The sequence below is a fragment of the Lethenteron reissneri genome, chromosome 22 (genome assembly GCF_015708825.2).
Source record: "Lethenteron reissneri isolate LAM-NWPU_2019-01 chromosome 22, ASM1570882v1, whole genome shotgun sequence".
Lineage (NCBI taxonomy): Eukaryota > Metazoa > Chordata > Hyperoartia > Petromyzontiformes > Petromyzontidae > Lethenteron > Lethenteron reissneri.
In genome coordinates, this window is record NC_083800.1 from 3,460,573 (window position 1) to 3,487,820 (window position 27,248).

The following is a 27,248-nucleotide window of genomic DNA, read 5'->3' on the forward strand; positions in this document are numbered from 1 at the left end:
TTGCTTAAAAACGTATTAAATAAAATGCCTCGATGTGCTTGAGGCTGCCACCATGAATATATTGATGAACAGTGGCGCTTTTCCCGACGACATGCCTGATGAAGGTAACTGTTTAGCTCTCCTTGGGAACTGAAGAAGCTCCGAGCTCATGGAGCAAAACGTCGGACAACACGTGGTACATTGTAAAAACGCATCAGTGCAATCGAAAAAAAACCTACGCAGTAATCAAGGACATCATCATCATCATCCATGGTCAATCCACTGCTGGACAAAGGCCTCTCCAATCCGGCGCCACCTCTCACGATCCTGCGACGCAATAATTTACTTCGCCTCTACACGCGAACTGATTTAGTAGCAGCAACGGTAAACGTTGTAAATAGGATGATGATGGGCCGTCAGGTTTTGTTTATAAACGTTTGTTTGTCTCGCGATGTTTCGCAGGCCCAATATGGCCCAGCTGACCTGCTGTGCCCGGAGACGTACTCCTGGGTCTCTGCGCCGCAATGCCTGCCCAAGCTCGACGTCAATAAATACTCGCGGCTCAACGCGGACGCCAGCGCAGGTACGCACGCGCACACGTACGTACACACACGCAAGCAACTGAGTAGCACCACGCACGGGGCGGTAAGATCCTCGGTGGCAATCGTGCCTCGATCGCAACTGAGGATACGTGCCAAGACAGATGTTCGATATCTGGCCCTCGTGTGTCGTCACAGGCTGATTGACGAATGTGGTAGAATAACCATCTCTCTCCCACTCTGCTTACAAGGGCCCCAACTCCTCTGAGTCTGCCTGGATATCTTATCGGGCCTATCATTCTCTTTATTTATGCATGTATATATGCTCTGTGTATTTATATTTCTTGACTTTAAATATGTCTGCGTGTTTGTATTTTTGCTGGATCGAAGGCTTCACACCATTAGCCTACATCAGAATCACCCAGAATGCACCTGATCTCAGCTGTTCTCAGAAGCTAAGCAGAGGTTGAGCCTCGATAGTGCTGGAGTGGGCGACCATCATGTGTAGCAGCTGTTATAGGCTGTGGAGCTACATGGTGAGCATCTGAGCGAAATGCATGAAAATAAATGTTTGTATTGTACTGCTATGTGGGGAGCGGTAGTGTAGCGGCTAGCGCGCTGTGCTATAAATCCGGCGACCCGGGTTCGATTCCCGTTCACGGCCAACACCAGTGACGATTATCTGAACCGGTCCTGGGCCTCCCCTAGGTCGACTCGGCCTCAAATGAGTACCTGGTGCGGTGTGTAAACATCGCCACTGGGGAGACAAAGGCGGCCGGGCGTGGTGCTGGCCACCCACCCCCTCGTGTACCGTTCCGGCCTTCATAGGTGCTCGCTAACAGCACTTGCCTCTACAGTCTGTTAAGGCTTTGACAAATGTCTGTAGATGTAGAGGCTCGCCTATTTAACGGCCTGCCAAACCCCATCGCAAAGATTCGTATATGACACCTCATTTACAATGCGTGTCAGTTTTATTTTGCTGAGGTTATACAAATTTGCGCGCAGGGAAACATGTGACGGAAGCCGCACCCTTTTGATGTTGCAGTAAAAAAAAAAGCATTTTAAGCTTTCACACTAATAGTTTTCTTCCAATTGATGAATACATTTTAAAATAGTATCTTGAATATATATTAGGAGGGGTCGTGTGTGTGTATGTGTATATATATATATATGTAAAGAACATTTTTCAAGTTTCTTGTGTCTGTGTGCGCGAGCAAAACCTGTACTTTGTGAGTGCGGAATGCGCGATACTTGCTGGATCCCGTTGCCCCCTGGCAGCAAATTCTCCATCGATAATTGATAACGTACGCCCATTACATCTGCCTTGACTTCAATTAGTTCTAGCTTTCGTTCTGCCAAACTTCCGATGGCGAATAAAGGCATCTCGGGGCCCGTTGTGCGACGGGGAGCCCCGCGATTGAACGCGCGACCGTGTGTGTGCGCTTAACGGAATAATCGGAGTGGCACTCGGGGGCATGGGAGTGCGCGGCGGCCCAGGTCGGAGCTCCCCTTTGGCTCTCTGGAGATTACGGAGCTTTGGGAGCCGGGCGAGCTGTGGGCGTAATCGGGATCAGTGCTTCACACGCGCGCGTGAATGCGCCCGCCGCTGCCCCGGTAATGTGGGAATCGGTGTGAACTGAAGGTGGCGTGGGGGGGGGGGAGAGGACCGGCTTAGGCGTTGAGAAATTAAGTCGGCTATTTGGAGAAAACTCACGGAGCTGGAAAGCCCTGGCACCACTTCATTCTCTGTTTGCTTTAATCCCGCCAGGCATGCATTCGGGTAATTATTGGCTTCATTTACATAAAGGCTCATCCGTCCCCCGTCTGCTGTTTGAGTAAGAGCCAAACCCGGGTTTTGGTTTCGCCCTCCGCCAGCATCGCCCTCCGCCCCTTTGCTCTCCCCTCATTGTGCGGTCTCATAGTTGCACATTTCTTCCGTCCATCCGCTCGCGAGCGTGCGCCGCCGCCAAATTAAAGCCCCCCCCCCCCTTCCGCCGCGTACCCCCTCGAAAAGGAGTGGTTATTTATTTATATGTTTATTAGCTCGCTCAATTTATTTGTGGATCTTTTGTGCCCGAAGGCTGGCTCAATTTGGCCCGTGGAGAGTTGGGGACGCTTACAATGACGGCCCCTGTGTCACGTCAGCTCCGGCGAGACGGCGCGGCCCTAATGAGAGCGGCTCAAACGAGCGGCGGCGGCGGCGGCGGTGGCGACGCCCTCCTCCTGTCGCCTCCTTTGAGGGCCCCGTTCATCGCGCCGGCTTCGCCGCCTAAAAAAAAAAAGGCGACAACTTTATTCACCTTTTTTTAAATGAGAGAGAGAGGAAAAAAACGAATCGGCGCTTCGTTTGCGAATTCGTCGTCCTCCGCTCCATAGAAGCCATCGTGAGCATCGTCCTCTGCCACCGGACGAATTGATGTAAGGAAGCGTGTCTTAGGGGGGGGATAAAACGACGAGAAGTCCTTGAATGGGATTCTGCGGGAGGAGGACCAGGGGAATGTTCTTTTTATCTGCACAGCCGGCAAAGGCCCCCCCCCCCCCCCCCCCCGTACAATAGAACAACACGAATGTGAGATGTGCAACTGTGGCGGTGTTCCACCCTGGGCTGGGCCTCCTGTGGGCTCCATTTTTAAGGGTCAGGAGTTCAGGTCTGTTTTTTGTTTTGTTTTGAATACACAGTAGCACTTCACCGTACTCTTTAAGGTCTCGTATCGCACGGAAAGTATTGGCCTTTTTTGTTTTGTTTCAAGTGCGTAATAGCCGGCGGAGAGTAACGACGGGCAGGGAAAGTTCGGCGTTGAGGAAACGTGGCAACGTCGAAATATACGGCAGTTAATGAAGCAAAGCGTGGAACATATACGAATCAACATTTTTCCGACCGAGCCTTCATCACTCTTCATTTTTATTGTTGTTGTTATGTTTTTTTCATGTATCTTTGCCCTCGCAACGCCTCCAAAAAAAAAGTGGAAAAAGGAATACCAAGGCGCCTGTAAATTGCGATCGCTTGCGTACCTTGCCTGGCTTCCCGTAGGGAGCAATCGCAAGAGCCGGGGTATACAGAGCGCCTCCCCATAGTAACAGTGCACAGCTTCTCTGTCACACGTGCCAATCTACTGCTGGATGAAGGCCCTCCCACCCCGCACCTAGTGGGTCAAGAGGGGTATCCGTGACCGTATTTTGCCACGCTGGTCGTTGCGGGTTGGTGAACACGGAGATTATAGATACGGGAGCATAGAAGTACAGCACTGCATTGCATTTTGCTGGGCTGTTCTCTACTGCCCACCGTTTATTCCATGCTTGGTGGTCATTTTTTTTTATTCACTAAAAAAAAACCCTCAATATTTCAAGAGCTGCAATGGACAGCGCATACGAGAGATGGTGGTCTTTAATAAATAACGTGTGACGAAGCAAGTCTTCAGTGAAGTGCCGCAGGTTGATGACCGCTGGACCAGACACCATCCAGGCTCAAGCTTGCTTAGCTTCCGAGACCTGTCGAAGCCACAGATCCGCTCAGCTGCGCTCGAAAAAAACTTGTTAACCCCCCACGCCTCCCCTCCCCCCACATCTCTCTATTGGGACACATTTTTTGCTTAAGTTATAAATGTGCCCAGTGTGTTCTCTCATTGTGATTCAAGTGCAATCGACATTTTTTGTTTGGCGTTAAACAAAGCGACCGCAGATAACTTGGTGAAACGTTATCGCAGAGAGTGCCGTGCGTCGTTAAAGTGTGCAGGATAAAAAACAATTATTCGAACTGTCTGTTTTATAGAAAACGTGTCAGAGATAAATAGAGAGATACAGTAATACGCGTTGGTCCGTTTTTGTTCTGGCCTCTGTTAAATAATAGCTTTAACCACTGCTATAATAACAATGCCATCACCGTTGGCTACTTTCTCCCAGCTTTTAACAGAAAATCCACTTCTTGTGAATGCCCCGCAATAATAAATCTGCTGAAAAGGCAACAACAACAAAAAAGTTTTGGTGAACCGAAGAAGAAATATTTCTACCATTAAGCTGAAATACGTATAGCTGCACACAATAGAACAAGTTAAAATATAATTTCAAGTAAATAGATGGATTGATTCCATTTACTTAAAACTAGGTTAAGAGCGCGCAAGAGACCACGGCTCTCATTTTGAAAGGAGTTCTGGGTAACTTCGAATTATATCAGCGCTGGCTTTGGGTAGGCAGGGTGGCGTGCCTCACAGCAAGAAGGTGCTGGGTGCGATTCCCAACTCGGGCACTTTTCTGTGTTGGGTTTGTATGGGTCTCCGCCTTTCTGCACGGGTTTTTACCGGGTTCTCTGGTTTCCTTACAATGCAACTGGAATTGCCCAAATATTCCAATGCTGAAAACTTACCTTCGAGTATTTGTCTGCGATACATTTCCACATGATAAGCTATCATTTGTGGCCAGGTTGCGTCTGAAAAAGAGCTACATAGCTTAGTGGGCCTTACCTGGTAAAATAAAAAAAGTAGTTAAAAGTTTAGTTGAGTGAGGGTTGATGCCTGCATGGGAAGTACTTGATAGAGCACTGGATATACATTGGCTGGTCCTGGTGATTTAATTTGTAATCAAATAAAGGGAATAATTGAATGCTTGAATGACCCCCGAGATATAGCCTCATTGACGCCACCTTTGTCCATCGCACACCTCCGATTAGCACAGTTGGCTACGTACGGTGCGAAAGAAGTTCAACCTGCATGCACGCATTGCGGAGTGCTCTTGCGTGTGCATACGTTGCCCATGCTCGTACGTTGCCTGCACTCTCGCCTCTGTTTATTTGCGAGTGAGCTGGTCGCGCTCAATTCAGCAGATTCTTATCAGGCTTATTGCGCCTTGATGGGCTTGTTTTGGCTTCAGCAAGTACGAATCCGGCAAATTTGTACAAATTATACCGTGGGTCTTATTTATGACTTGCTTTTGGGAATGTTACGGATTTGTTTTTTCTCTCGAGTCACACGCCCAGCTCTGCGATCCTTCACAACGCCACGGAGTGCGCGTGAAGAACCGTGCATGCTGCGCACATGGCAACAATGTTTAGCTTTGCAGTGGCAACAAACATAACAGGACAATCATTTTACTGTTGAAGATTTTTTTTTCGTTTAATGCACTAACGCTAGATCTAGTCAAACGCAAAAAAAACCGACTGGAAACTGCATTTTTTGTTACGTTTTATTTTACACTTTTACGAGCAAAAACTTACGAAAATTAATGAGGGTATATACCGGGACCACAATTTCATGGCTAAAAAGGTGGGTGCTTTTGGAAAACTGAACTCGTTAATGGAAGCTATGCACCCAATGTGGTTAAAGAAAGTTTTCTTGTTTTCTTGAGAGCATATTAAAAGCTCTGACATGTGGCTCAGAAACATGACCATTGACAAATACAATGGCACAAAAGCAGAAAGGTTTACGGAAAAGCACGGAGAGCGGCACATGCTCGGAATTACACCAAGTTTGTTGTCCTTTCTGATTAGTACGGTTGGCTACGTACGGTGCGAAAGAAGTTCAACATACATACAAGAGCAACACGTGGATCAGAGAACAAATGCAAGCTTGAGACATCATATTGACGGTTAAGATATAATTACGTGCGCCTGGGCAAAACACGTTTCTGGAAGGGATGAATGGTGGCTGGAGGTGGAGACGAATTATGCAATGGCAGCCAAAGAAGGGAATGGGCCTGAGAAGATGTTCACCACAACGATGGGGGGGAAGAGATGAGCTGGCGTGCGGGAGCTACATGGATTTGTGCATCACAGTTCCCAATGGATAGACCATGCACGTTCGATTTTTATTTTCTGGGATTAATTGTTTTTTCTAGATTTGAAGCTTTCGTGACTGCAAGGATTCATACTCTTAGTTCTTTCGGTAAAGTCACGTAGGTAAAAAATGAAATGAAAATTAATAAAAAATAAAATAAAAATCACGACGTTTCGGAGGCAACACAAGTCTCCGTCATCAGGTGGGACCGTCACAGCCAGATTTGCTGCAAATCTGGCTGTGATGGTCCCATGCAGCAAATCTAGCTGTGACGGTCCCACCTGATGACGGAGACTTGTGTTGCCTCCGAAACGTCGTGATTTTTATTTTATGTCAATTAATTTTAATTTCATTTTTTACCTACGTGACTTTACCGAAAGAACTAAGAGTATTAATTGTTCTTGTTTTTTAGGTTTTCTTAAAAAAAAATATCCAAAGATGCCTACACGTAAAAAAAACCCGTAAAATCTTAACAAGATGAGCTGAGCCACGAACCCCATCTAAAAGGAAAAGAAACAGAAAGTTGACACTAATTGGGTTTAGGAAAGGATAGCGAGTTGAGAGATAAGTTTTTTTTTGTTAAGACGGTATCTCTTTCAATTGGATATACTCGGCCGCGCCTCGCTGCCCTTTATCTTGTCGGTGTCAGAGAGGACGAATTGCCTCTTTGCAATTGTGTTTATTTTCACTTAGCCTGCGCATGCCATGCATCACCGGCTATCAAGGCCCCTCCGCGCTCGGGAGCGGCGTCATCAGCGAGCATCAAACGGCAGGCGTAATTAAATGCGCGGCGGATGCCCTGCAAGGATTTCTAACAATTAAATGCAGGGCCGGCTCGGATGTCCCTAAGGGGATGAGGACCCGGGCTCTGGACTCGGGTTGAGGGACCGGCGAGTGAATGTGGAATGCAGTTCGGTTGCTTTGCCATCTCCACACCAGATCCTTTTGCCCTTTGGGATTCATCCGTATGCATTTTGGCTTGTTGGTGTTAAAATCCGTGCAAAATTATTGGGGCTTTTATACGCACAATCTTGTTCGTTATTTGGTTGATCTTTGGACAGTATGTATGTGTATGTACGTTGAACTTCTTTCGCACCGTACGTGGCCAACCGTGCTAACCGGAATTGCGGGGTCTCTGCCTTGGTGCCTTAGCACGCTGACGCCGGTCTGATTCGAGCTCCCGGTCGTCGCAGTTGTAGCAACGACCCAAGTTTCCTTACTTTCCCGGTTCCCGTCCACCCAGCTGTCTGTATAGGCGGGTACAGCACAGTAGATTGGCGTGTCGCGTACGGTGGGGTGACATGTGGGTACTTTCACCGCTTCCAATAGGTCTCGCCCCGCAGTGAAAGAGAAGGATGACTCTCCTATCGAGGGGGGCTGCCTGAAGTTCCCCCAAGTGGAGGTCCCACTGCCAGCAGTGAAGCTCCTTCAAAATTGCGTGGCTGCACCTCTTCCCTTTAGCTTTTTTTTGCCGAGAAATAGCAATAAAATATGGAAAATGTTATTGGGGTGTAGAAATAGCCAAAAAATGAACATATTAAATGAATAAATGAACCAAATAACTGTATATATATATACACACAAAAAACTAAGCCGGCTGTATTTCGTTTGTTCAGCTGCACGCACAGACTAACGTCGCGTTATTGCCAACATTCATTAGCATTCGGCAAAACTACGAGGCAGAATTGAGTAGGTCGTCGAATGAAAATGCAATGTGAGAATTCCGTCAGCCGGTCCTTGTGCGTGTCCTGCCGTAACCCGAATATTCCGCCGAAGCTCCAGTTATGATTTGTACTCTTGCTCTTGGCATTTCGTGGCTTGGGTGTTTGAAGAGGGGGGGGAGCGGGGGGGGGGAGCGGGAGGGGGGAGCGGGGGGTGGGATCCCGTTCCCGGCTGAGCGCAAGGTTTCTGCCATGTCGTTGACGCTCCGCCGCATGTGATGGGCGGCGGTGTGTAGGAGCTCGGGGTGGTGTGGGAGGCAGTGAGAAACACGCATGGCCACACTTCCCACAAAGCCGTCTAATTAATGCTGCCTCTCACAGCGGCAAGTCTGTCGCTTGCCAGTTTTGACGGCACGAGCCTGGGAAAGATGAAAACGTGGGAGAGACGCCGTGGGGAATGTGCCAGCGTGTGCGTGTTAATGCAGGGCTCGCAACATAATTTCATCCCGCGTCAGAACGCCCAGTGTGTGATGCGTGCATTCTTAATTGCGTTGAGAGGGAAGCGGGGCACCGTGTTTTCACCGCGCGTTGGATCTTTGCGATCCGACAACCGCGTGTCTGTGTGTGAGCTGTACAGCTTGATGCTAGAGAGCGCATGCTATTGATGCCGGTGCTGTGGTTTAAAAGGCAGGCATCGTCTGAAGATAGTTTTGTTGTGTGTGCTTTGTTTTTTTTTTATGTGGAGTAATGTCGTCCTCTTATTCCAGTTGTACAATTCGCGTCCATTCGGAACTCTAGCTGAGCAGGGCCATACCCTGTGCATTAGAGAATATCTCACAGATCGATATTTCAGAGAACTTCTGAGTATCTTTCAAATACATTTTTTTGTATCTACACGCTCGGGGTGCACTTTCCAACATAACCTGCTACAGGAAAATGTTCATCGCATGGGCAGTCGAGCTGATATTATTTTCAATCTCCAACTTAGAAATTAGCCAAAAGTTAACCTGGATAGCCAAATTTTAATGCGGTTTTTGGTAACCTTTATTTGCTCAGGCCATCAACTAAGTACACTTATGAACTCAGATTAATCATAGGTGGCTGCCCAGATCTGAACCCAGGCCCCCAGCTGTTCTGGCTCATGACTGTGACCCCTGAACCACCCAGCCATGCTTCATCTTCAAAATATCTACAATGTTGATTGCTAATGAACTATGGGGAGTATATACATACGTTACAGAAACCAACGGGATCATTTTTGTGAAGGGCATATCTCCGTGAGTGGATACATTTTTTTATAAAATGTAGAAATATTGTAACATATTGTCCCGCTAGAAATGATATTGCCCTTTGTGATGTGTAATAAAAAGTAAGTTTACATATTTAGTTGAGGCGGTGAGTGCTTTACTTTAACATCAGTGAACGTCCCAGTTCTCCTGTGTTGGGGCCACGTCCATTGCATCACTCTAGATTGAGCCTTTTAAATATGGATTGAAAACGAATTTCTTCAGAACTGCTTTTTGTGTTGAGTTGGTTGTCCTTCCCCCGCACCTCCCATTAGCACGGTTGGCTGCATATGGTGCAAAAGAAGTTCAACGTGCATCATAGATACATGAGTCGAGTTCAAAATGCATGCCTACGTACATACGAGCCGAGTTTGACCCATGGAATCTCAAAAGCTCTGGTCCCTGGGTAACCGTGCCAGCCTTGTGGACCACCCAGCCACACGTCCGCACAAGGAATTTCGGTTTTCCCAGAATTAATGGTCGTCTCTCAAGGTGCTCATAACCCGAATAAACCTGGGAGAAAATATTGTTGCAGTTGAATGCTTTTATTTTTACCACCCCCCCCCCCCTCCAAAAAGTTGAACTTTGTCGACCCACTCATAACTTAACGGAGTAAAGCACTTTGGTCATGCAAGCTTTATTCTGAAAACAATGCTGAATTGGCCGCCGTGTGTGTGTGTGGATAATGGTTGCATTCACGCGCCACGAGCTACGGAGACCTTTGTGAAAACTTTCCACGGCCACCGTTTTAGGCTCCCTCCACAACGCGTGTTTTATTTTTTGTGGAAACGAAACGTGGAATTATTGACTGGGGGGGGGGGAGGGAGCTTTGTCCTCTAGTTTGGCACGTTACCGGTATGGGATTATAAGGTTCGGTAAGACATTGTCTACCTGGGTGGCCATGAGGCCTCTTCAGCGTTCCAATAAAAACCCCTGGCAGCGCACAACAATCTTAGGCAACGATGACTCGATGAAATTGGACCAAAAAATAAGTAAACTGTGCAATTGCTGTTTTCCTCAGGTTGGGATTTAATACGAGAGGCCTCTCTCTCACTCTCCGAGCTTGAGGCTCACCTCCTCGTCATGTCCTCCGCCACCACCCGCTACCACCACCCCCGGAATTTCCCTTCTCACGTTTTGTCACGCTAACTGGGCCGTAATTTGGGTCGGCATATTCCAGTAACGCGTATTGATCTGGCGTCTTGTGGGACGCATGAGCGTGAGGCTTGTGTGAAGAGCACTTGGCAATAATTACTCCGGGTACGCCCGTGTTCGTGCACGCGTTTGGGGCTCACGTGGGCACAGGCTGGCACGCTCGGACGCCAAGATTCAGCGGTCCTTCCCGGATCCCAATGCATTAATAGGCAAACATTACTGGACACAGAATTAGCCGATTGATCGCTGCCTGTCATGCAAACTTTGCTTCGTGAGATAGTGCTTTTGTAAAGGCGTCCGTTCAAGGTCACAAAATAGATATCGATTGCGGTCCTTTGTTGTTCGTCATGTTAGGGTTTAATGTGCAGATTTAATATATGTGTGTATCGATGTGACAAATGGCCTAAGCGCCAGCGCACGGGGAGCGGCTGTCTCCCAATTGTTTAATTCATCAGTCACACAGGCACATTACGCAAATATACGAACATTTTCCTGGGTTCATTGCCCCCATGATCTTCAGTACAAAATGTTTCCGCGAGTCCTTAGCAGTCGTGCTCGATAACTGAAAAAATGACAGTTTCACACTTTTGTGGATTGAAAAATAAATGTGCGTTTCCGTTTTTGCCGCATAGCTTACATCGCAGTGTGCGTACGTTTCCCGCATGCCTACGCAGCAGGTACACTCGATCAACACTTGGCAAGGGTGCCTGTACAATGTTGAACGTTTCTAACGCTGTTGACCGAGTTAAAGACGTGCGATGCACGACAGCACTTTCGCTTGGGTCGTTTTTGGCGGAAGATATCACGGCAGTTGCATGCATATAAACTCGTACTTCTGTTATCACTCGTAGCAACAGTGCACATTTTCATGACTCAACTGTCAATTGTATATCGGTGCAGATTCTTTGCAGTTGGTGCAGCTGGTGTGCTCAAACAAAGTGACCGCTAATCCTGGCCTGTTTGACAAGTTTCTGAAATTTATCGATATAACGCGAACATGTTTTTACACCCGTTCATTATTCATAAACAGGGTCACCCATTTATAGATAACCTCCCCCTCCCTTCTGATTTATAATGACCCTCTTGCTGTCTTCCAAAAGCTCGCTGAAAATTGTGAAAGCAATGGCTCTGAAACCTCCGGCGGAGGGTGTTCAAAGTTTTCCACGGTGTGTTGAGATTTGTAGGAGACGTGTAAATGCTTCGAAACGGTGTTATTTCTTTCTATAATCTCTCCCTATTATTTCATTGGGGGTATCTATAACTGGATCACCCGGTATGCCTGCCACCCACGGGTATAATTCGGGTGACCTGGAACCCACTTTAGGGATAGGCGCACCTTGAGCTGTGCAGCTTTAGCGTGCAGCCCACATTCACCTTGCATGCAGGTAGCTATCGACCGCGATACGTGGTGGCATCATCGCGTGTGCCACATTTGAGAAGAACGTTGCCAGCTCGTCGGATTATTGTGCAGTCTCTGCGGCACTCGCCCTTTTGGCATCGTGCCTCCACCGCACAAAATATTCGGTTGTTCCCTGGCAAGCCGTGACAACCGCATTGCCGCGGATGTGCACACACGCACGTGCGCTTGGCGCAGGTGAGGTTACGCTGAGGGCATCGAGGCTGCTCCTGCGTACCAATCGCGTCATCCCGTATCACCCCGGCCAGGTTTACTGCGTTCCAAACGAGTGGCTCTGCCAGGAAGGGCAGGCATGACAGTCGTCCGACCCCTGTGGGTTTGTTTCCACCGACCGTCAGGAAATAATAAATACTTGGCTTGAGATGCGTGCGTAGGTTATCGAGCTTCTGCCTGTCATTTTCAAATAAGAGATCTTCCTTGTGCTGGCCTCATTTAATATTCCATCTGCAGAGTAAATCTGTACTGACCTTTCTGAAAGACCCAAACTTTTACGTTGTGCTCTGTATTGAATTATGGCACACCCCGAGCGCACCCTGAATTATTGACGTTAATACTGTTTTACTTATTTATTTGCTTTAACATGTCTACTTGCAAGGGAAAAATAGCTTTGAACAATGGTGTGCGTTAACATTTTTACGAATCTTCAAACATGCTATGTTCATGATAGACGAATAGGCTACTTATTGCTATGCCCAGAAAATGTTGTGTGTCCCTCCGAGGACACTATACGTTACGCCATGACAACTACACAAATTCCCAAAACCAATAGTTATGAATCATAGCACAGCCCCACCAATATGAGTGCCCGGATCGCTGTGGCTCTTGGGTAATGTGAACAATGAAATGATGATAACATAGCATTGAAAAAGAAGATCAATGCTGTGTACCAGCAGGAATAGCATGGGAGCATTCGAATGTTGTGTAAGCTCCCGCCCTTAACAAAATGTACGCTGTTGTCAATTCACTGGCTTTGCCAGATCGTAATGTACATTTCTGCATGTTATGGCAGGTATTATCACGAAGCGTATTGATTCATTTATTGAGGTATATGTGAGCTCGATGGAAGTTATTAATGAGCTTCACGTCCTGCAAGGCGTGCATTTACAGAAATCATTGGCAAAGGCAAATGACCACTGAGGGTCTTGTGTCCAGAAGAAGAACGATCTTGAAACCACATCTGTTGTGTTAAAAAAAATGCATTTCATTGTAAGTCCGCAATGCTTGGAGAGAGTTCCTGCCCATTTGTGAAGGTGTTTGGAATTTTAATCTCGCCAAATCAGAGCGAACGGAATGCATGTATTCTGAATATCGGCACTTGTGCAAATAATTTTAGAGAGTGAATATGGCTCGGTGGCATTCCAACTAATTTTCTGATAAATCCTTTAATTTAGCATTAAAAATTTTTACGTGAAAAAATCTTTGCTTTCTGTTTGAAGTCAAGAATTATAAGAAGTTGAATAGAAATATTGTCCCATACTTAAAAAGTGAAGGAAAGTTCTTGCTTCATCTGTCAGGCAGTGAAGTCTGGAATGTAAACGCAAAGCCAAATTCATCTGAAACCTTAGACATATGTTTTATTTTTTATTGAACACAAAAATATAAAAACATTTTTTTTCCCACTCGGCACTTTATCATGGTTTTTTTTGCGCTAGCGGCGATTTTTACGTATGTACGTTTAACTTCTTGCACACCGTGCGTAGCCAACCGTGCTCATCAGCGGTGCGGGGGAAGGACAACAAACTAACCACACAAAGAGCAGTTCTAAATAAAAAAAAATGTTTCGATTTAAAGCTTTCGTGACTGCAGGGATTCATCTTCTTGGTTCTTTCGGTAAAGTCACGTAGAAGGGAAATAATACAATAATAAAAATAAAACATAAAATACAATTCTAGCGACGTTTTGGCCACAACGCAGGCAGCTGTCCTCAAGTGCAGAACAGGGTTGTCGGAAAGACAGCATCTGAAAGCCCTGTTCTTCACCTGAGGACGGCTGTTCACACGAAGGTACAGCACTCGTGTGTACAGTTGCACCTATGATACTGTGTTTGGGGTTCATACTGCGATTTAAAGGATCGCACCACTGGACTTACAATCCAGGGGGGGTCGCCGGTTAAGTTCATTCTCCCGGAGTGGTAGTTGCAACAATGGGAACGTTTATTAAATCCACCCCCTGTCACCTCTGCCCACAGTGAGTCGATTGGGAGGTCGCGTGGCGGTGCAAAGTGTGAGTACTTCCACCCTTTCCAAAATGTCTGGCCAACTTCGAACGGAAGGACGAATACAATCCAGAGGGCCTGTCGTGCTGCCTCCAGTTGCAAGCCCTTCCGCCTGGAGTGGCATGAGCAAGCAATTACAAGGCTTCACCTTTACACCGTGATGAGGCCTGGTTATTTTATTTGTTCGCTAATGCGACAGAGGCATTCAGAGCGGGAGCGCAACACGCCAGCAGAAAAGTACAGAAAAACCAATCGTGCCTCGCGCCGTTTCAGTCGGAATGCGATTCCTTCAAACTTCACTTGACCACTCTTACCAACTGCAATAAGAAGCCACAACAGGAAAACCAGGTTTTGAGCCACGTTCTTGATATTACAATACATGTAACCTACAGGCACAAGTTAAAGACATCATATTGATGGTTAAGAAAAGTAAGTGGCTTGGAGGAGAGGACCCGTTGCTAGAAGGGATGACGGCCGGTGCATCAGACCAACGACAAAGTGGCAGCCAAAAGAGGGAATTAGCCCCCCTCTTCCCCCCACTTACTCCAACGACCGCGTCCATCGTGGAGATGGAGCAATGAAATTGGCTCGCGCAAGTGCTAATTGGATCGTGGCATTACAGGACCATCAGTAAATGGGAATCGCAACTTGGGGGTGGCCTTCATTCAACAATGGACTGAATATGGTTGATAATCATATGAGGATGCCAAAGCAAATTTGGATTCAGAGATACGGTGTAGTGAAGCCAAAAGCTTTCACCCTATTTATGTATTTTACCAGACCTCTGTATATACTGTATGGGCACCTAGAAATGGCAGTTTATTTATTGCCGCGAAATATAATGTTTCTTTATGCAGCCACTCAGAATAAATATCTGTGGATTAGACCATGCTGTGTCTTTTAAGTAGGAGCCCTGCATCCGCCAAGTGCAGGCAGACTCAGATTCGTGTGGAGCCCTCGACTATGCCCTGTCCCGCCCCTGCTCTGCCGTCTGAACATCTAAACGTCTAAACGTCTTAGCAGGAGGCTGCCCTTTGACCCATCGAGGCAGGCTATTACCCGTGCCCCCTATACAGGTCCACAGAGAGCCAGGAAGGGCAAGGCGTCTGGATTCTTGCAAAACATCTCAAGTCCCTGCGTCTGTGGTGACTTATTTCAATGATTGCTGCTTAACTGATATATGTCGTCTGTCTCCTTCCTGGTAAACACCCCTTGGCTCTGCACCAGCGTCATGGTTCTGAATGACCCTTTATTGTTTGTGATATATTTTCTCCCATGTGGCTAGCGCCCCGTGCAGTGGAGATGGTGCTATCTTTGACCCTTCAATCGAATAAAGGGCTCTTAAGACATTTGTCCATGGCTTGCACAAATGTTTCCGAGCTAAGATGAATTAAATTAGAGTGCTAGAGATTACTTTTTTGTTGCGCATGAAAGGCACTTTTTTTTTAGGCTTTTTTTTTTGTCTGGTTCAAATTTTCTGAGACTCGTCCAAAAGTTTAAATGCCATACTTTTGTGCACATCCTTGGAATACCAAATGTAATTGACATTAAAATATATGTGAAAATCAATTTCACGTTCGCCCTCAATGTTTACGTTTAAAGTATACATGAATACGTTACTGTATGAATAGGTTAATGTATACATTATATTGACATTAATCATACGTTTGTGGCATATTTTTTTTAGTGATTGGCGCTTGTGTAAGTTATCTGTTAGAATCCGATGAACTTTTACAAATCCCGCATACACAAAGGGCCTTTTTTGGGGTGGGGGGGGGGGGGAGTGATTTTCTTTTTTTGCGGTAATAAGCTGCACGCTGCTGCCAGTGAATCTGACCCTTTGCACAGCAAGGGTGTTCTGGTCTCCGTAAATTCGCCCCACAGGAAATGAAATCCACGCTCCCCGTGCCTTGCCGTTGAGAGCGGCAGAGATTGTGGGGGTCGCTGGCACGGGGCAGCAGTGCGCCTCACACCCAAACATCGCACCCATCTCCCTGCCCGGGGCACAGGAAGTTGCTTCATCTGAGCAGCAATTTTCCCGGCAGCTTGTTTAAAAGGCTGCCTCAGTCCCGGGATTATATTTACGTTTTAGTTTCCTTTGCTTCGCGAGGCGCTCCAGAAAGCAGAACCCAAAAGAGATTAATGGGAAAGGCCTTATCGTAATGTCCAAATCCCAACGACGATTCTTCTTCGAACGCTGTGACGGTTGACGAAGCGAGAATGTACGTGCGTTGTACTTCTTTCACATCGTACGCAGCCAATCGTGCAAATCGGACATGAGGATGACCATCTTTACGAGCCGTTTTATTCCTGATGCACTAGCCGCAGTAATGCTGCTTCACCAAAAGACATAATTAAACCCTGTTATTTTATTTCGACGGGTGGCTGCGGTGTGTGGTGGTGGTGGGGCAGTGGGAAGGGAGACATCACCGCATCTTCTCGATCTCGGGGGTCCTCGACCGACTGTCAAGCCCCCCCTTCTGCTGTTGACGTAGATGTCAGGTGGCCTCGAGTGTGTCGGCACGCAGCCCAACGTGGCTCCGGGAGAGACACCGTTCATTCTCTCTGCCGCCGGGCGTCTCGTGGCCTGGTACTACATGTCGGTTGCGTGTCCTGCCAAGTGCTCGAGGCAAAGCCGAGTGGGTCTCTGGCTGACGCAATTCGTCTTGGCAAGCGGTGTCCAAACCTGTGCAGAGTCCGCGAGCCATGTGTAGGTTAATAAAGTGCCGCTGCCCCCCCACCCCACCTTTTCAGAATTTGGCCGTTCGTGTTCGAAGGGAACTTGTGGAGACGTCAGAATGCCTTGTCCCCATCGGAAAGGGCCGTTAAAGGTTCCAGCCCGTAGAGCATTTTTGAGTGGTTCGCGACGTTTTGAAAATGCTTCGGGTCGATTTTGTCACGTGAAAGTTATCCGTTCGCAGACAAATGTTGTATTACAAAGATCGGTGTGTTAAGAGAGGCCTTTTATTCCTCTTAAATTGTCCTGTGTAACTGTCCAAATCCCCCCCATACAAGCAGCAAACCGCAATTTTCAGAGAGTAATTTAATTCAGACCTGATGGAAATTACTTTCATATGTTTATGAAATTGCTTGAAGATGTAGATCTGGGCCTAGCGGGAAGTAATGTTATTTTTTCTTTGTATCTATCCCTTTTCCTCCGAGCATTTATCTGTAGAGGAGATTGTCAACGGATCTCCCGGCCTTTGGCTTCACGTGGACTTCGGTGGCCGGGCACAACGAGTTTTGCCTTAGCGCTTTGTGAATTCTTCCCGGACGGTTTTTGGCCGCGGATGTGCTCGGCACCCTCGCACTTAGGCAGCTAGAGACAATGTGGGCTTCGCACGTGCACGCCAGGCGAACACGTGCGTCGCGTTTGCCGCGCGGAGAGAGCGAGAGAGAGAGCCCTGTGCTGGACGTTTGCTTATCTCCCGCGCTGGTGATTTTGTACGACCGCGGAGATTTCGTCAGATTATTTAAAGCCTCGCCGTGTCATGATTCTTATGACTTATTGATTTTTCAGTGTCTTATGAGCATCTTGGCCATCGCAAGTGTTTTAATTGGCCACATAAATCAATGCTCGGTTATCCGCTCTGCCAGAGTGTGTGATCGTTATGATGAGGAAGCGTAACGATAAATGGACACGACAGCAGACTTCACAGCACTTTTTGAAGTTTTCCCCCCCCCCCCCCCCCCTTAGTAGCTGTAGATCCTTCCTCCTCTGAGATACTAATGAGGCTCCTGCAATTAGAAAATAAATGTATACATACATATAAACATATATCCGCGCATTATACCACCACAATCAGTACACTACCAAAAACTACTCATAGAATGATAAGTAGGTTGTTTTTTTAAAGATTGTTTTAAATATAATTTCATACAACAAAAATATATAATGCGTCATTGAGGCTCATCCATTAACATGACTTACACTCAGTCATGCATGCGCTACGACAGAGTTGATTTTGTTAATCCATATTGAGGAATACTAACGGGTGTCATGTGCGGTGCATACATGCATAATTACGGATATTCAATATGAATCAAAGTAGCTTTCTTTCATATTTTTTGCACGTAAGCTTTGCAGTGCCTTTCCGCTTTAAAAGGTACCCTATACACACGTACCTTTGTTCCTGCTTAACACAAATAATTTAACGAAGTGTATAACGCACTGCTCACTCACTGCTCAATTTTTTACTCGCTGCTCGCTCGCGCTCACTCACTGCTTACTCGATCGCTTAATTGCTCACTCACTGCTCACTCACAGCTTCACGCATTCACTGCTCACTCGATCGCTAACCCCACCCTCTGACACGCACTTCCCACCATCCCTCCAGCCATGTCCGGCGAAGTTGAAAGCGAGTCTCCGGCAACGGAGAGAGATTCTCATCGCCCGCCGTTTCTCACTCAACCATTGCCGCGTCTCGTGCGGCAGGATCCCAGAGGTCGCAACCGGGTACCCGATACCCGTACCCTACCCGATACCCGGCTACCCGTACCCGGCCGGGTACGGGTACGGGTACCCATTTGCGACCCTGGTGTGGCCGGGTACGGGTACGGGTAGGCCGTGAGTCACTGGTGAGTAACCGTTTGTCACTCATTTCCCAACGTCTTGTCTCTTCTCACAATTCAAGTTCCTATAATCAACCCACCCGCGCCTGCAACGTGGCTTCATTCCAGAGGTCGCAATCAGGTACCCGATACCCGTACCCTACTCGTACCCGGCCGGGTACGGGTACCCGTTTGCGACCCTGGTGCGGCCGGGTACGGGTAAGGAATCAAAACCCGTTTGCGACCTCTGCAGGAGCCTCCCGCGATCACCGCGATCGGCGTTTGTGCCCTGGGGGGTCCCGGCGAACGAGCGGCACAGTCGTGTTAGCGGCGCAGGCTCCGCCGGCTGCCGGGATTCAACATCTCTCAACAAAGGGCCCCATTGTGTTTGATGCCGACTGTTATTTTTGTGTGCGTGTGTTTTTTTGAGTCGGAGGCAACGGTAACCGTAGCCTGTCCATAAATTAAATGCAGGATGTTTTTTCTCGCGGCTCGCATCCAAAGTCAGCGTCAAGGGTAGACACCTAAAGCGGCAGGAGCTGAATTTTTAAAGCAAAAAAAAAATGGCAATGGAAAAAGGTTCTCGGAATATCTGGCACAGGAAGTGCAACTGGGTGGGTGGGGGGTGGGGGGCGTTTATAATAAGTCTGGATGCAGGGGCACAGTGCAGGGCAGGTGTCAGCATCGCGCTCCTCGTGCCAAGTGTGAATCCCTGTGTTTCTCGCGTATATTTTTGCTGCCCGGACAAAGCTGAATTCAGCACTTTCGCCTTATTCCATTCCACCGTCCGGACGGGGCTGCAGATTCTTCAAATAAAAACGAATGGCTCCCGTTTGATGTTTTTCCATAACGTTGTCCAACACTCGTTGGCACTTCCTGTCGAAAGGTGATTGGAATCTACAAATGACATGTAACAGTGTCGATGTGTAACGATGTGAATTCAATTAAACACGCAAACACATTTATTGTGACGATGTCTGCATTGAGTATCGAATGATTCGCTCCCCAGAGATTCGATGGGGTGTCACAATTTTGGGATCACAATTCGACTCGAGAGTTCATTATTTCTTTTATTCTCGTTTTTACCATTAAGTTTGTATATTATAGTTATGTTCACGCCATTAGCCTCACTGTAAAATGTGCATATAATGTACATATAATGTGCATACGATTTGCTACCGGGCAAGTGTTGACTTCACAAATGTATGATTCCGGACATATATTATTAATAAATACATTAAAAAAATTACGCGTGATTTTCAAAACAAATATAGTTTAACAAATGTAAACATATGTAAAATATAGTCACCCCAAGCTGTAATAGTTTAATTCTTACATCAATCCATTGCTGGGTGAAGGCTTATCAATGCTATGGTCATGCAGCGTGCTTGATCATACTTCACCGCTATGGCTGGCAATGTAAACCAGGCCTCCTGGTTTCAGAGTGCAATGCAATGCTAACGACCGTGCCCACCGCTCCTCCATCCACCAAGACATAACACTGCTGATAATGACCTCACGAAGCAGTGTTGCGCCCTCGGAACTCGGCTTTACTTTGCATGCGTTCCCATTTAAGGTCCGTGACCTCCGTTGGTAGCGCAAGCGGAAGCCCGTAGCTGCTGCGCGCGCTGGCAGGCGTGCGTGCGCGTGGGTGCGTGCGTGCGCGTGGGTGCATGCAAGCCTGCGAGCGTGCGTGATCGAGAGAGTGTGGATTTAAGGCGCGAGCAGACAGGGGCTCAGGCCGGACGTAAAACCCGCGTCTTGCTTTTCATGACTTGGTAACCGTGCGCCGCGCGGGAAGACTGAGCGATGCACTCCGTGTTGCAGGAATTTATTAAAGGGATACGTGGAGGAAATGAGCCCAGTGGGACGGATGATCCCCGAAGCCTGGATTTAGTTTAGCGCAGTTGTAAGCGGCCCCTTTCGACTGGGCAGGTTGGCGCGGTGCATATTTCTACGCGCAAAAAGTTGCCGTTAATAAAATAGCATAAATGACCTCACTGCTGTAAAGTAAATTTAGATCGCGTTTCATCGTCTTGGACAGAAGAGTGCTGACAGGCAAATGGGTCTGCGCTAACGAGCGTGTCTGCGGGGACGTTTGGACTCTGCTTGCCGCTGCCTACAAGGCCGAATGTCCGCCGCAGGACCCTTCGGGGCAACGCGGCCCCGCGTCATTGCGAGCGTGTTTACGTACTCGCTGAATGTGCGTACTGGCTGGATTTGCTGCGTGTTCCCGCTCCTGGCGAATCCGGTTTATGGCGGCAAAGTTGGCATCGCTGCCCCGCTCGCTCCGCCGCGTTGCTCCGCGCACGTGGGCGACGTGCGCCCAGCTGATGGAGGAAATTGAGAATTCTCGGTATTTGTGGTTTTATGAGGGAGCAGGAAGTAGCTTTGTATGATTGGTAGCAAAAACAGTGAATAGCAGGCCCATCGGGACAGCTGCCTGTGTTTATATCCGTTTGGTCTTTATCATGTCACACCTGTGCCTCTTGTGTTTATATGCGTGCCTTAATGTATATACACGTGCGTGTGACTGCATACACAGCGGAGGTAGAGGCGGAACCCTGCAATTGCTCGCTCGTGCCGGCTTTGGCGAGAGTGCCATCACCAGAGGGAACTCTAGAGATGCCCTCTTGGAGGGTATTTTGGCCTGCTCCTCCGCTCTTGCCAAACTTCGCACGGCGCGTACACAGTACGAGGCTTTTTGCCGGACAAGTAAGTTAAATTATTATCTTTGCCACGCATCCCATCTGCTCCTCGCCCTCCCTCCACCGCCCCGCAAACAGTGGACGAGAACCACCCTGGGGATGACCTGGCCCGCCTGCTGGTGCTCTACAACATGCACCCCATGCTGTACGGGCGCTACCAGCGGCTTGGCGGCGAGGCGGGCCGCGACGACGACGGGGAGGTGCGCGAGTTCGCCGGGCTCGTGGGCCGCGCCTGCGCCCAGCGCATGCTGCTCTACCGCCATTGACGGCGCTGCCACCGACGCCGCCGTCACCGGCGCCGCCGGTCACGGCGGCGCCGGTGCGCCTCGGGAGAGAACGGACGTGCGGTTTTGGGGAGAATCGCGGGCTCCGGGCCTGAAGGAGAGGGGGGGGGGGACGGCAGCGATGGCGCGGCAAGCGGCGAGACGTTACGGGCTCGGTGCAGGCGGCCAATTCGCCGTTGCCCCATTGGCCAAAACGGGCCAACGCTGTCGGCTCGTCGTCCTCCAGGGGGGGGCCGGTGCTGGAACGGCACGAGGTCGCAAGTCACGGGCACTCCGACCAACATGCATGCCAACAGTTGCGGCAGTAGATGCACGCCATTGCCTTAGTTACAAACCGGTGTTTATTTTGTGTGTGATTGATGGGTCGGGTGAGGCTGGAACCTGAGGGATTTGATGAAAAATAGAGAAAGAGGTGACAGTGATCTAGTAGGATTGTTCCATCATGATCCATTTGTTTCTGCTGTGCTGGCCACCGGCATGTTGTTAGACCAGAGCCTCCCGATTCGTTTGCCTTGACCATGTAACCGTTGGGATTATGCGATTGCCGATGTTCTCTTGGCACCTTGCCGTTACGTTGTGATAATTCCGCACGTCTGTGTAGGTTTCTGCAAGTGGTAATCCAGGGGTACGTTCAAGGGGACAATTGCATGCCGGCCGTGAGTGAGTAGAGGCGGTTAAGTAATCAACATGCGGGGAATGTGCTTTGTTTGTGTCTAATGTATACGCATAAACACCTGCACGTTCAGACAATTCTCGATTATCTGGGAAAATGGGGAGGGGTGCCCCAGAAAAAACATAACGAGGGACATGCAAAAACCTGTCAATTTGGCCGTGAAAATGTATTGAGGATGTGTCGTCTGGTTTTATCGCTCCGATAAATAATCGGTTCATTTGGCGACGCGGTCGAGATCGGGCACCGAGTCACCATCCTGCGAGGAGCGAGGAGAGGAGCAAATTGAACGAAGCGCGATTGATCCACATCCCAAATAATACGCCAACGGAATAATCGAGAATTGACTGTGTGCTTATTAAGTCTGAATTTTTTTTATTGAATTACATATATAGATATGAACAGTGACCGCTTATCTTACTCCATTATTCAATTGTCATGAATAACATAAAGCAGATGACACTATCTTTCCTTTTTACATTTTATTTTTGTGGCATCGAAAAGATTCACGTTTTGCCATATGTCTTAAGGTTAATATTTTACGGAGTATGTGTGTGGGCACAGTGGGAGTAAGCAAAACAAATTCAAAATGAAAATGCTGTGGAGAAAGTTTATTGTGAATGTGGGTTACATTCTGGCCAACGTGCTGAGAAGACATATCTAAAAGAAAAAGGAATTGGCCTTAAAAGAGTGTATCGACTGCGGTTTTCATTTAAGTTCATGGCAAATGGTTGATCTTTTTTCCCGTGTGATTCTCTTTCATTTAATTCCAGAGATTTACCAATAAAAGGTTTCATTCAGCCACATTGTCTTTTTGTTTTTTAACTATTTTTTTTATTCACTAAATAAATCTCACCGAGTATTACAGTTCTCTTTCAGAAGCGACCTGGACAAAAGTGATAGCTCAACGAAGTGGCTTATCGCGTGGAAATGTATCACCGCCATATACTCAAAACGCACCCTTCCAAACGTGGAGGGAAAAACCGGAGGACTCCGAAGAAAAATCCACGCGACCGCAGGGAAGAACGCGCAAACTCCAATAGAAAGCAGGCGTCAGGGTCTGGATCGAACTCACGACCTCATGTATACCAGGCGAGGTAGTTAACATCTCGTCCCCGTCATTTTCTCGAGGATGCGCGAGCCATCCCCGTGCCTCCCGGCTCGCACAGGCGATGCTTGTGGTGCTCCTGAGGACAACTCGTGGCCCACAAATCGCTATGGCCATCTGCACACGGACGTCACGGTGTGGCAGAGGTCGCAACCGGGTACCCGATACCCGTACCCTACTCACTCACAGCTTCACGCATTCACTGCTCACCTGATGGCTCACCCCACCCTCTGACACGCACTCCCCACCGTCGCCTCCAGCCATGTCCGGCGACGTTGAACGCGAGTCTCCGGCAACGGAGAGAGATTCTCATCGCCCGCCGTTTCTCACTCAACCGTCGCCGCGTCTCTTGTGGCAGGAGCCCAGAGGCCGCAACCGGGTACCCGATACCCGTACCCTACCCGATACCCGGCTACCCGTACCCGGCCAGGTACGGGTACCCGTTTGTGACCCTGGTGCGGCCGGGTACGGGTACGGGCAGGCCGTGAGTCACTGGTGAGTAACCGTTTGTCACTCATTTCCCAACGTCTTGTCTCTTCTCACAATTCAAGTTCCTAGAATCAACCCACCCGCGCCTGCAACATGGCTTCATCCCAGAGGTCGCAATCGGGTACCCGATTCCCGTACCCGTACCCAGCCAGGTACGGGTACCCGTTTGCAACCCTGGTGCGGCCGGGTACGGGTAAGGAATCAGAACCCGTTTGCGACCTCTGCGGTGTGGTACGTGCGTCGTACGTGCGTCACAGTGGGGTACGTGCGTCACCCGTCCGGTGACGTCTCTCAGTCATCGGAGCGAACGGAGATCGACGCAGTCGAATTACGCTGCACTTCGAGACAAAACCAATCGATTTGTTTGAAGGTGAAGGTGCAGCGACCGCAATTGCTTGCCCACACCACTGCTGGCAGAACGACCTCCAACAGAGGGTGGCTTTTGATTGTCCCCGTTATAGAGGGTATTTGGCCTCCTCTTCAACGCCGGTAAATGTATACATTGCATACATTAGACTAGTTCCTGCTCTGTTGTGCGAGGGTTAACGTCACACGTGAAATAAACAATTGCCTTTGATGCATTTCATAGTTTTCTGTGTGAAAGACCTGTGCGCGCGTGCACACGCATGCTGTTAACATTTTTTTTATGACATAAATGGAACTCGCCGCAAGAGATGTTTCATCACAGCTGTGTGGCAAGGCTACAGATTTTTTTTTTATCATGTGAATACATAAATAACCGATTGACGATCGCTATTAATCTCAGGGCCAGTGAATAGTGCCAATATGCGGTGTTTATTTTTGCTGTAACTTTGGATATGTGGGGTTATTAAATGTAAACAAGATTTGTACATTGTTGCTGCACTCCATCTGTCTTGTGTCCCAGAGGCCAATCGACCGGGATGGTGATGTCAGTGGACCACAACTCCTTGCAGCTCTCTTCATGCCAGCCCAAACCAGAGCAGGGGGAACTGCCATGTGTCGCGGGGGTTGTGATGTTTATCTGCAATTTCCTATATCAGCAAATGTAACTTTTTTTAACGAGCAGTCCAGATTGCTGCAAACGGTTTGAAATCGGTGGCTTGAAATTAAATGTCAGTTGGCGTGCCAGCGATGGAGGCTGCTTTGGCAGCCTTCCTGTTTGGAGATAAATGTTTGGAATTAAACGCGCTCGTTATGCGCAGGAATCTGAGAAATTAACTCGTGAAATAGAACGACGCGGAGTGTTTGGACCAAGATGGTGCTCGCGTTCATAACGCCGTCCCAAGAGTTTGGAAGAGCATACTTGGGCTTGGTTACTAGTTTAGTAAAATTTGGTGGCTTTCTCGACGTGAAAACAAACCTTTAATTTGACGAGCAGGTGTTTGTGGTGAGGCATTCGGAGGCAGGGGCACAGAGCTGCCAGAGAATGTGCAGAAAATGTTAATCGCAAATTCGGTTTGTCCACAATAAGATAAAAACAATATTTGTTAGTCGGAAATTAGACGGGTGCATATTTATTTCGTAGTTGGCATGTCCAGCAGCTATGTGACAGGGGGGGGGGGGAATGAATGCTTGTGAAAGGCTTGCGATGTATTGCGTGTGTGTTCACGTTCATTTATTAGGTAGAGCCCTGTGAGCCATTCGGCTCTTGAATCGGGTGCAACCGCAACAAACAAAAAGCAAAACATGAACAAGAAAACATCTTAAAGTGACTATGTGACGATGTGCAAACAGAAAATCCAAGAACAGACAGCAAAATATTGCAAAAAAAGCACCGTACACCAACGCTATGTGCAAAATCCCAGTGGGATGCAAGTCAAACAACAACAACCACAAGACAAATGAGATTAAGGCCATCTGTCTAACTGTACTACAACAAACAAACATGGCCAAACCAAAAAACTTTTCGAAAAATCACCTAAATAAAGCCATAAAAGCAATGAAACAATGATCATAGGAACTGTGACCGAATTTTCACAATAAACGTAAACAACATGTACCGTCCGAGGACGGGCAAAATGCGAGTATGGTAATTTTTACGAGAGTTAATAGTGCACCCCAATGACAGGGACATGGGCACAGCCAATGGATTTTAAAATAAAAGCTTCGGACATGGAGATGCCGGGGATTGAACCCGGGGCCTCACACATGCAAAGCGTGCGCTGTACCACTGAGCTACATCCCCACCACACTGGCTCAGTCTGAACCCAGTAACGTGACCTCGTTGTGTAAGGGGGCTATCGGGGTCATGGCCTGAGTTGAAGAATCTACTCGGAAATCTCGCAGATCGATTCCTTTTCCCGTTTGTTAGATAGCGGCACTTGGAAGCAAGCATTACCTGGGCTACGTCCGAGTACCTTGAAAGCGACATCTCATCCACATTAGGGGTCATCACAAAGAACACACAGCTTGATGAATGTGGCCCAGTGGCCTAATGGATAAGGCACCAGCTTCCGGAGCTGGGGATTGTGGGTTCGAGTCCCATCTGGGTCTTTAGTGTTTTGGTAAAAATTCAACGATCATATTTCTTCAAATCACAAGTTGATTTCTCATTCAATTACCTCGGCAAGTTTTACCTCTACTCCTATAAATACAATTTCACAAGTATCCTGATATAATCTCACTCGTTGAGTTAGCCTTCAGCGATGAGGACTCCAGACTGATTTTCGTCTCACCCACTCCGTTCGACCACCACTCGGCAGGTCACAACACTTTTTTATCGGCTTCTTCCACGCACTGCTCGAATTTGGAAGCCCATCCTGCGGTATCACGTCTAATAAACTTGATAATTTCCATAAATATGTTGACTCTTATCGACGACAATTTTGATTGTAGTGCTGTTCAATGCTGACCGTATGACATGTTGGGCTTCTGGATCTGTGCTCAGCAACCATAACGAATGAAAACAAGTAGGCGTTTTTGTCCAGGCCACGCATATTCCTTCGAGTAAAATTGGCCACTGGCAAAATGTCACTTCGTGGAGATGCCGGGGATTGAACCCGGGGCCTCACACATGCGAAGCGTGCGCTCTACCACTGAGCTACATCCCCATTCCGGTTCTACCTGGGTGCAGTTCCACCTAGGTACGGGGTGAAACTTCATCATCAGCTTCTTTCTCTCCCTTGTCACCGCACTCACTCTCCTGTTGGCCCTGCTGAGGCAGGAATAAATATAGCGGGAGAGCTCTGACTTTGGCTGCAGTAGCTCTCTCGCTAAATTTATTCCTGCCTCAGAAGTCCGCCTGCTGTATTTTTAAATCCTTTATATTAAGTTCACTTGCGTGCTTGCTTACGACCGTGCAAATCTTTCGGTCGTTTTTTAACCCACTTCCCGTGATCCAATCGAGCTGACATTTTCCACACAGACTCGTTGTGCGTGACAATGCATTTTCCTGAAAAAAATTCCAAAATTTTACACTGTTTAGGGGAATTTTTTAAAA

The 27,248-nt window shown here is 48.0% G+C and overlaps 1 protein-coding gene and 3 non-coding genes across 7 annotated transcripts in view; 2 read left to right on the forward strand and 2 right to left on the reverse strand.

The window, feature by feature from the left end:
* The window catches only part of ATE1 (arginyltransferase 1), a 95,667-nt gene extending 72,637 nt beyond the window's left edge, over positions 1 to 23,030 (forward strand). For all 4 annotated transcript variants that reach the window (XM_061556362.1, XM_061556364.1, XM_061556361.1 and 1 more), the window contains 2 exons: positions 442 to 562; positions 21,355 to 23,030. In XM_061556362.1, the coding sequence (XP_061412346.1) occupies positions 442 to 562; positions 21,355 to 21,542 (309 nt within the window). In that variant the 3' untranslated portion in view covers positions 21,543 to 23,030. The remainder of the gene's footprint in view (positions 1 to 441; positions 563 to 21,354) is intronic.
* A 2,892-nt stretch (positions 23,031 to 25,922) lies between these two features.
* On the reverse strand, positions 25,923 to 25,994 carry TRNAA-UGC (transfer RNA alanine (anticodon UGC)). Its single transcript has one exon. It is a non-coding gene; the product is annotated as a tRNA-Ala (tRNA).
* A 235-nt stretch (positions 25,995 to 26,229) lies between these two features.
* TRNAR-CCG (transfer RNA arginine (anticodon CCG)) lies at positions 26,230 to 26,302 on the forward strand. The gene has a single exon. It is a non-coding gene; the product is annotated as a tRNA-Arg (tRNA).
* A 485-nt stretch (positions 26,303 to 26,787) lies between these two features.
* On the reverse strand, positions 26,788 to 26,859 carry TRNAA-CGC (transfer RNA alanine (anticodon CGC)). Its single transcript has one exon. It is a non-coding gene; the product is annotated as a tRNA-Ala (tRNA).
* Between the last annotated feature and the right edge of the window lie 389 nt (positions 26,860 to 27,248).